The following is a 10,258-nucleotide window of genomic DNA, read 5'->3' as shown; positions in this document are numbered from 1 at the left end:
CAGAAAGGTAGTTGCAGAGCGTTTATCAAGCAAAATGTCCCGAGACAGGAAAAGGATGACAATGATATTGACAATAATAATAATAATGCCATGCGGTACTAAAATAAAGGACAGGCGGATTATTAATAAAGCCAGGACGACCATGACCCACTCGTGGTCACATTACAGACTACGAGATTCGGTGCCACCAGAGGGCGAGGCAGCGACTCTCCCAGACTGCGACCAATCTGGAGCAAGCGCGCGCAGCAAAGGACCTGGCGTGAGAACTATAATTCCCACAAAACCAGGCGAACCGCTTTCGTAACTTCCGCTTCCGCAACCCGTTTCCCGTACCCTTTTCCATCGGACCTACCAGAAGAAGGACTTGGAGCGTGACCCCGCGTGACTGTCGCGCCTGAGTCAAGTGGCCCCAGTAGGCGGGACTCCGGGACCCTCAGTAGTGACCAATCAGCGTTTAGGATTAGCCGGGAGACGGGGAAGGAGAAGGGGCGAAATGGTTCTGTGGTCACATGCCGCGAGCTCTAGGGGAGGAGCAGTTGCCTAGCGGCCCCTAGGAACTTCCTATTTCCGGTTCCCGGAGCGGTCTACAGCGAGGCGCTTTGGGAAACGCTGGCCTCTGACTGGAGCTCGGGGACCGGGGTCCGCGGTTGGCCCTTCGCTGGCCCCGACTCCCAAACCCAGACAGATATTCACCGGACGATTCTGAGCGGCAGCTGCTCTCTTCTCCCGTGGCACGTGAGTTGAGGGGCGTGGAGGAGTAGGGCTGAGGAGTGCTCGTATCTCCGCGTGTGTGATAGGAGCCGGAATAGCCAGTGTTTCTTGGCCCTGGTTCTAGACGAAGATCCTGCTTAAGAACCCTAGGGCAGATTGGAGGCGAAAGCGTGAGGACCGGGAGGCACGGAGTCCCGAAAAGAGTAAAGGAGAAAGGACCTCCAAAGCCGGAGAAGGAATTTACGTGTGCTTAGAAGTCAGGGAAAGGAAGGTCCCCAGGTATGAAGTCTGCTTGAGGTATTACTGGATACTAGATAGAAGTAAGTTTGGCCTGCATCGTGGAGGGAGGTAAAGTGGCATCCTTTGGAGAGCGAGGATATGGCTCTGAGCAGTTGGAAAGTCAGTAGACTAAGCAGAGTGAGAATGCTAGAGCTCTGGAAGAGGGGATGTGTGTATGGTGGGAAGAGTAGCTAATAGATGGATGTTGTGTTCCTCTTTGTAGAGAGCTTCTGCTCTTGGAACTTGAGGCTACATCTCCAAGGCTTTTTCTGTCTGGCAACATTGGGCTTTTCAGCTAATTGCCGCTGCTCTTCTGAAAGTGTAGGCTGCTGGAGACAAGGAAAAGGGTAAGGGCTGCTATATCAGAATTGAGCTAGCAAAAAGGAAGGAGAAATGACACTCAAAAATGGAAAATGGCTATGGCTGTTCTCGAGGGGTGTCCAGTGATGTGCCCTGCTTTCCAATTTCTGGCATAGTCATTGGCTATCCCACTAAAGGAAAATTTTTTAGCATTACCAAATAATCTGTGGTTGTAGAATAAGAAAATTGAGGGCACTCCTCCAAGATCATAAAACCCTGCCCTTTATTGCCAGAGTGTCTTGGCAAACTCTTTACCTTGAAAATCAAAGCCCTTGCATTTCATATTCTCCCTAATAACTTTGTTGCACCTTATATTTGTTATCAGAAGCCTTCCAGCAAATATCTTCATGCCATAAATAGTCCAAGTTGCCCCAGTAACTTTACACATATTTGATATTTAAATAACTTAGGGCAAGTAATTTAACCTGTGTTTAAAAAGAAAAAAGCCTCTATTTCCTCATGTGTGAAGTGCGGAAAGTAATACCTACTTTTATGGGTTGTTAGGATTAACAAACAAGTTCCAGGTATAGCACTTATTGTAATTGTGTATGTCACTGAATCAAGGAGAAACAGCTCCAACATTGCAAAACCTTAAGCAGGAAAGAAAGAAAGAAGAAAAAAATGTAAGTGTTGTGCCAGTCTGTCCTACCTTTTTGAACCAGTAAGCAAATGGAAGCTATTTTATCTTTACTAATTCTGAAGGCAGGGTGATTAACCCATCCCTTCCCCATTTTGTGAGTTTCTTTGTTCTAATTTGGGAAACAAACTTAACAGATAAGGAACCAACTTTGAGGCCAAAGAACACAGTCTTAGTGTGAGCATCCCTTCGGAAACTGCTCCTGGGGGAAAAAAATTTTGAGAGCCCAGAGTGTTGAAATTTTAAATTAGGTACTGAGTGAATATAAGGAAAATGACGTGACAAAGCCTTTTTGTTCAATTAATTTTTTTTTGTAGTGAATCAGCTGGTCAGGTTGTGTTGAGCAATAGTTTAATTTAGAAAGGGGGTGTTTGAGGTTTGGGTTCTTTGTTCCACCTGTTACTCAGTGAACTGTGTGACAGTGGTTCACCTTTTACCTCTTGCTTTGTCAAAAAGGAAGCATAGTTTTGGTTGCCTACTTTCATCCCCAAGAAATTAGTGTGAAAGGAAATGTATGTATGGTGAATAAGAATGGATCATGAGCTCTAGAGCTGCACTAGTTCACACCGCACTAGTTCACACCACTAGCTATCTCTCAATGTTGTCATATGCAAAAAAAAAACAATAATCTTATTTACTGCATAGGATTTTTGTAAGGATTTATTTAGTTAATATGTGTTATGTGCTTTGAATAGTGCCTGGCAGGGCGGGCCGCGGTGGCTCAGCGGGCAAGAGTGCTTGCCTGCCATGCCGGAGGACCCCGGTTCGATTCCCGGCCCCAGCCCATGTAACAAACAAACAAAATATAATAAAATAAGAAAATGTTTAAAGATGTTTCCCTTTCTTCCTCCCTTCCTTCCTTCTCTGTCTTTCTTTAAAAAAAAAAAAAAAAAAAAAAAGAATAGTGCCTGGCAGAAAGCATGCACTCTGTTGGGGTTTGCTATTGTCATGGTTGTGATTTGGGGTGTTTAAAATGTATTATGGGGACCCCAGCCCTCATGATTATTCTGTGAAAGCACCTAATTAATATTCCTGTACTGAACTGAAAGTTGTTTTGGGGTGCACAAAGCCAAGGAAACAACGTCCCAAGCATTTATTGCCCTAGTGAAGTGCAGGGAAGAGGAGGTCAGATATAAATTTATTTAGTGGAGTAGGGAGAACACACTCAGATCTTGAAACCTTTGGGATTTGTAATTTGTACAGCCTGAGAAAATGGGTTTGAGGAGACTAATTCAAACCACTCATTCTTTTTCTAGTACAATTTTATTTAAATATATTCACATGCCACACAGTCATCCAAAGTATACAGTCAGTGGCTCATAGTATCATCATGTAGTTGTGCAGTCATAACCACAATCAATTTTAGAAAATGTAATTTTAGTAATTTTAGAAAATTACTCAAAAATAAATATAAAAAGAACACCCACGGTGTGTGAATAGTTCAGTGGTAGAAGCCTGCTGTGCAGGAGACCCAGGTTCAATTCCCAGCCCATGCACATCCCAAACAAACACACGAAAAAACAAACAAAATTCAACAAATGGTGCTGCAATAAGGAGATACTCACATGGAAAAAGAATGACCTGTTACACACACACCGCCCCCATATTGCATACAAAGGAAAAAAAAGAACACACAAAAATCCCATACTCCTCCCCCCCATTATTTATTTTTTCATCTTTATTTTCTTACTCATCTGTCCATACAGTGAACAAAGGGATTGTCAGTCACAAGGTTTTGACATTCACACGGTCACACCATAAAACCTATATAGTTACACAGTCATTTTCAAGAATCAAGTATACTGGATTACAGTTCAGCAGTTTCATTTATTTCCTTTTTGTTATTCTAATATACTAGAAACTAAAAAGAAATATCTATATAATGCCTAAGAGTAACCTCCAGAATGATCTCTTGACTCTATTTGAAATCTCTTAGCCACTGAAACTTTGTTTTGTTTAATCTCTTTTCCCCTTTTAGGTCAAGAAGCCTTTCTCAGTCCCATGAAGCCAGGGCCAGGTTCATTCCTGAGAGTCATGTCCCACATAGGAGAGAGGGTAGTGAGTTTATTTGCAGAATTGGCTTAGAGAAGCCACATCTGAGCAACGAAAGAGTAGACCACTCATTTTGAGCTGATAATTTTCTCCTTCCTGTAACATATTATTGAATGATTTTTCAGAGAAGATGAGATATTAAAATAGACAAATGTCAAGCTTAAGGTGCTGTGTTTATTTCATTGAGAATTCTTAGGATGAATATGGAGAAAAACTGTGGGATGCTCCTGAATATTGATAGAAGTTAGGGCCCAAAGAATCCAAGTTTCTTTCTCCATTGTATGCCTTCCTTAATAACTTCCAACCTGACTTTAGCTGGTGTCTTTTTTTTTTAAGTTATAATCTAAGTGTTTTCTTAGGGAGGGCCACTAGGTTAAGCTGTCTTTATGATGAACTAGTATTATATAAACTCTGAATGATACATCTTAATCTAACTTTTCACCAAACAGTAAACAGACTAGAATGTCTCCACTCAGACTTTCATAATTAAATAATTCGTTTTTGTTCTTTCCCTCTGAGGGGTTCGCACCTGAAATATTCTGAAAATTATGTATATGGATTTCCTGAAACAGGTTCTCATGGCACAGAGATAGTAAAATTTATTGCATTTGCCAAAAAGAATCTTATATTTTCTGCATAATTAAAGTACCATTCGTTCATTGCACATTCATATGCTTTTTATCTTTCCCTTCTCCCCTGTTCCATTCCTTCCCAGCACACACATACTGTCTCCCAAAAGGATGTTCCCCTTCCACAGCTGCTGGAGGACTGGACTAATACTCCTGATTGTGGCAGTGAGAGAAACCTGGCAGACAGAAGAAAAAACCTGTGACCTGGTAGGAGAAAAGGGTAAAGAGTCAGAGACAGAATTGGCTCTACTGAAGAGGCTGAAACCACTTTTTAACAAAAGGTAAATGAGAAAGACTTTAAGGGGCTTGAGAAAATGACTTTATTAAAGAGTGTTTTCCGCTTCTTACAGATTTTACTTCCATAATACTCTGAAAGTACATATATAATAATCTCTTCTGGGTCACAGTTGTAATTCAAACTTTAGCGGTGCTGGTCTTTCTTGGCCAGATATTTTGCGTTCTTTTATGATAAAGAGCAGATTCCCAGCCCAGTTTTTAGTAGTGATGTGCAATTCTCTCAGCTTATGCAGAAAAGTAGCTTCTTCCAAGACCAGATCCAAAAGACCAGTTTGTAGGAATTCATGCACTATGTGGTATCTGATAAACATGTTTAAGCTGTATATTTCATCTAAGTGGCAAGAATCTTCACATACATAAATCTGAAGATGATCCTTAAGTACGAGGGAGTACTTTACGAACATAGACCCTTATTCATAGGAAATACAGCTAACATTTTTTCATAGCCTAGAGCAGGTATTCTGGAAATATCTGTCTTAGATGGTATATTCAAATCAGTCATCATCAACGGTTAGGATGGTTCAGAGTCATGATGTCTTACAGTTCAATAAATAATACTATTACATTTAGCCATAACTTCAGATAAGTAAATCAAGCACACCTTTATTTTCACAAGAGAAAAGGAGGCTGCTTTTCCTGAGGTTGATAGTGAATAACTCTCCACTTCAGTCTTTCTTCTCATTTCTCTTCCAGCTTTGAGAGTACTGTGGGCCAGGGCCCAGACACATATGTCTACATGTTCAGGGTGTGTCGGGAAGCTGGCAACCGTACCTCTGGGGCAGGCCTGGTGCAGATCAATAAAAGTAATGGGAAGGAGACGGTGGTGGGGAGACTCAACGAGACTCACATCTTCAATGGAAGTAAGACTCTCCCTGTTGATTGACTAATTGATCCCAGATCAATCCCTCTGACAATCCTGTATATCTCAACCTTTCCCAGACCCTTTAGGATATCATATGTTATGTGTGGTTCAGCACATCTGTGTCTATAAGCCACAAGCTGTCCGTTTCCATAGCTGCTCTGGAGCCAAGCTGGGGACATTATGTGATTGTTTTAAAGTCAGTGAAAAGTTTATGCAGAAAGAATATGGTCTGAATTCTATAGCCTGGAGTCCTTTATTTCACCCAAATACTTAATTAGTTTCATGCTAGGAATGAAAATAACAAGAACACCATATCTCATCAGATTAATCAAACATTAAATTTTTAAGAGTTGGGTTTTTTTTTTGTAAACCAGTCAGGCTACAGAAATTTCCCTATTGACTTGCACTGTGGTGAAGTCATAAAATCATACTGCTGGAAAAGACTGTGTGTCTAATTCCCTCCCTTAAGCAAACATTGGTAATTAAATTATCCAGTGCAGATGGTTTGTTCTCTAGCATAATGCAAAATTGGGGGCTAAGGATCAGAAGACCTGGGTTCTTGACCCAGCTAATCATAATCAGTACTCCTGTGACCTTAAAACATCATTTTACCTTTTTTATCTTGTTTTTTTAAAGGCAAATTTACCTTATTCTGATTAAGAAAATCAAATGAGATAGTTTGCAAAAGAACTTAGAACATAATAAACACAAAAGAAGACATGCAGTTGAATTTTAAGAATCATCCACTTTGAATTTATCCATGGCTAATTTCAAATCTTAGGCTTCCCCTGCTATCCAGTGATTGTTTGGACCTTCTTCTTTTGCTGTTAGCAGGTGTTCAGAAAATGTGAATCAGTGTTAAGTGAAGGTATGGATCATAATTGTTTTTTTATTATCAGTTGCCTGCCTTTAATGTGGAAAATTAAGATTATTCTGATTCTTATTTGTCTTAAGAGAAAACAAGACTGTTGTAAGGAAGCAAGTTTTAGCTTGTATTTCTAGTATATAGCACTCTTACTAATGAGAATTATGTTAATTAAAATCAGTTTCTCTGAACTGAGTTCTATTTTACCCTGTTACTCCTGTTTCTGCTTTCCCCCCACCCCAAGGCTCCATTTTTTTTGTCCCTTCTCAGGCAATTGGATCATGCTGATCTATAAAGGCGGTGATGAATATGACAATCACTGTGGCAAGGAGCAGCGCCGTGCAGTGGTGATGATCTCCTGCAATCGACATACCCTAGCGGTGAGGTGTTGCGGGGAGGGGGCCAGGGGTATACCTTGGAGGAGATGAAAGGACTTTTCTGAAGTGAGAGAGACTTTCCAGATTGGGAGGGAGTTATGAAAACCAGGAGTTCAGTGTTTCCCTTGTCATTGACACCCTCTTCCATCATACATGGAAAATAGATTATTGAACTGAGAGGAAGCAATGGCGGGGTCGGGGGGTGGTTATAGGTCTTTTCCTTTTGGGAATAGACATCAGATGAAAATACTTTATCTTTTATATGTTACAACCTCTCATCATCAGGACAGTTTTAACCCTGTATCTGAAGAACGAGGGAAAATCCAAGATTGTTTCTACCTCTTTGAGATGGATAGCAGCCTGGCCTGTTCCCCAGAGGTCTCTCACCTCAGTGTGGGTTCTGTCTTACTTGTCACGTGAGTACCCTCTTTCCCTCATCAGTTCACGTCTTCCTTTCTTTTTTTAAGGTCAGAAATAGCTATTTTGGGTAGTTTGTGGACATGAATTGGGTGTTTTCACTATAATTGGAGGGAAGGGTATAAAAATCTTCTTTAAACTGGCTGTGCAAGTCAAAATGAGTAGGTTTAATGTTTTGTCCCCAGTGAACATTTACATTTTGAGGTCCTTTTTTTATTCTCCTGGAGAACTAGTCAGTTTTTAATACCATCCCATTAGATTATTCGGACTTCTAGAGTAATGAAACCATATATTTAAAACGGTGATGATTCTCAGCTGTAAGTCAGAATCATGCACTATGTCTCATTTTTTTCCCTCAAACCTTTTGCTCTTCTCAAACTGACAGCACTACTTATCTGAGGGAAGCTACAAGCCCCCTTTTTCATTTGGCATCACTAGCCTTTATTTCTTTCTCCTTTTTACAGAACATAGCTTAAAAAACAGCTAGCAATGAATATAAAAATTATTCTTAGTATCCAAGTTATACTATTTCTAAATTTTTAAGTATATATTTCTTTCTTCCTCTACAGGTTTGCATCACTTGTCGCTGTTTATATCATTGGGGGGTTCCTATACCAGCGACTGGTGGTGGGAGCCAAGGGAATGGAGCAGTTTCCCCACTTAGCCTTCTGGCAGGATATTGGCAACCTAGTAGCAGTAAGTAACAGAACAGCTAGAAGAGTCTGTAACCTGCATGCAAGGTTGGGTGGTTAACCATTCTGGCTTGTATGGAGCACAGGGAACTGAGTGCTAAAACCGTTCAAGTCCCAGGCAAACCAAGACAGTCGGTTGCCATAGTACGAAATAAGTAGAGTAGTATCGTTTCTGGCCTGCTGAGACTTAGCTAGAAGATCTGCACTGGTCATGGTTAGAACAGTAATCTCTTCACATTCTTATTTAGCTTTAAATAGCTATATAGTATATAGATGGCAAGGATGGGAAACAAAGATGCCTAACTGGAAGAAAAATTTTCTCATTTTTCCCTAAGGTTAGGCTGATTCTTGGATCTTTTGGGTTTTCTCTTCATTTTCCCTTGAGATAATCAGTTATTGCCATATCTTTAGACCATAAATACACCCTGCCTTATTCTAAAGTTGAATATTCCAAATTATTTCCTTTGTTTTTTTCCCTACAGGATGGTTGTGACTTTGTATGCCGTTCTAAACCCCGAAATGTGCCTGCTGCATATCGTGGTGTCGGGGATGACCAGTTGGGAGAAGAGTCAGAAGAAAGGGATGACCATTTATTACCAATGTGATTGCACTTTGAATGTTCCACTGCTTCTTCAGTCCTCCAAACCAGAGCATACTCAGCCCAGATTTCTCAGTCTCCATTCCAGTCTTTCATCTCACCATTAATATTGCTCTTTGCTTTCCAGTTTGCTTTTGGTTTGCATCCTTGTCTCACTAGAATTGCCTTCCCTTTGTTCCCTATTTTCTCTAGAGAGGTATAGCTGTAGAACAGAGATATAACAGAACCCATGACAACAGAGGCTTAATATCAAAAGGTACAAGTAGGATCGTTACAATGGGCAAAAGGGTATGGCTGCTTTTTTTCTTTTGCATGGGCAGGCACCAGGAATCAAACCTGGGTCTCCGGCATGCAGGTGAAAACTGCCTGCTGAACCACTGTGGCATGCCACCTAGCCCTTTTTTTAAACACATTTTTCACGAGTTTTTAAGACACTGGATTTCTTTAATTAAAAAAAAAGTATTTATTCAAGGCTTGATTGCATTCATGCTATTACTGTACCCTACAGTAGTCTCTATGAGAATCTGGATGTAATTTCTTGCTTGGACTACTTTGCAGAGATTACTTGGTTGCATTCCAAGTACATCTATTTAGACTGAGTCTGGAGAGGTTCTAGATTTGCTTCTCCCACCTTTGGGATTGTAAGGTACCATCATTTGTTGACATGGGGGTGACTTTTTATAGCTGGATTGTGGTATTATTGTATCAGTCCATTTGTAGCCAACATGCCTAATCCAGAAGTCCAGTTAGTTGGAAAGGGAAATGAAAATAACCTATGCTTCAGGGGTCCCAGAAAAGGGAAGCCAGCTTACTTCGTAATGGTGACATTGATTTTCTTCTGCCATTTATGGTAAAAGCTGGCAAAGCTTTTTTATTCCTAAGACTTTCCCTAATACCAGTATCTCTAAACATATATCACACTTTTTTCAGGCATGTTATTCTTACTTTTTTTACCCTCATATCATCTGGGAAGGGAACGGAAGCAAATGTGGGACATACAGGGCTCTGCTGTCCCTTATGCTGGCTCAGGGAAATGTCTTCTTGCCCACATTTCTGTGGTAAATGGTCTTTAATCCTCTAACGCATCTACCTTTCTGTTTAGGCCACATGCCCAAAAACCTGGGCTGATATTTGTTATAGTGAACCCTCTGGGCTCATTATTGAAGAGTAGCATGGCTCCAGTAGACATAAAAGGGATGGAATCAGTAAACAGAGGGCTTCTTAGAAGCTTTTAAAGGAAGGGAAATTATTTCCTCTTTGGACTTTCAATACTATTAGAATTTTTTTTTCTTTCTAAACAGAGAAAATAATGTTATAAAAGCATCTTGTATTTGTATCCCTTCTCCACATCCTGGTGTTTTAAAATGCAAAAAACCCACTTTTTGTACAGAAACACTGAAAGATTAAAAACAAACAAACCACGTTGGCCTAGTTATTTATATGAAAGAGAGTAGAGATAGTGGCATAGAGTAAGACAACTGA

At 40.5% G+C, this 10,258-nt stretch overlaps 1 protein-coding gene across 3 annotated transcripts; it reads left to right on the top strand.

Moving 5' to 3' along the window:
• Positions 1-335: 335 nt before the first annotated feature.
• Positions 336-10,197, top strand: M6PR (mannose-6-phosphate receptor, cation dependent). 3 transcript variants are annotated; one of them, XM_077169967.1, is made up of 9 exons: positions 336-735; positions 836-990; positions 1,214-1,337; positions 4,755-4,949; positions 5,659-5,825; positions 6,963-7,072; positions 7,355-7,485; positions 8,056-8,182; positions 8,661-10,197. In XM_077169967.1, the coding sequence occupies exons 4-9, from the start codon at positions 4,780-4,782 to the stop codon at positions 8,781-8,783; spliced, it is 828 nt and encodes a 275-aa protein (XP_077026082.1). In that variant the 5' UTR covers positions 336-735; positions 836-990; positions 1,214-1,337; positions 4,755-4,779; the 3' UTR covers positions 8,784-10,197. The 3 variants fall into 3 exon arrangements, with proteins under 3 accessions (XP_077026082.1, XP_077026081.1, XP_077026083.1); XM_077169968.1 differs by lacking the exon at positions 836-990 and having other exon boundaries at positions 628-735; XM_077169966.1 differs by lacking the exons at positions 836-990; positions 1,214-1,337 and having other exon boundaries at positions 337-735.
• Positions 10,198-10,258: the final 61 nt, after the last annotated feature.

This window comes from Tamandua tetradactyla, chromosome 7, assembly GCF_023851605.1.
Source record: "Tamandua tetradactyla isolate mTamTet1 chromosome 7, mTamTet1.pri, whole genome shotgun sequence".
Taxonomy (NCBI): domain Eukaryota; kingdom Metazoa; phylum Chordata; class Mammalia; order Pilosa; family Myrmecophagidae; genus Tamandua; species Tamandua tetradactyla.
Note: the sequence above shows the minus strand (reverse complement) of the source record. Positions and strands in the feature narration are given on the sequence as shown.

Bases quoted from the DNA above. Each gene is read 5' to 3' on its own strand.
- M6PR (XM_077169967.1), top strand. From the start codon at position 4,780: ATGTTCCCCTTCCACAGCTGCTGGAGGACTGGACTAATACTCCTGATT. The intron at 7,073-7,354 runs GTGAGGTGTTGC...TCTCATCATCAG, and splicing joins GCAATCGACATACCCTAGCG to GACAGTTTTAACCCTGTATC. The intron at 7,486-8,055 runs GTGAGTACCCTC...CTTCCTCTACAG, and splicing joins GGTTCTGTCTTACTTGTCAC to GTTTGCATCACTTGTCGCTG.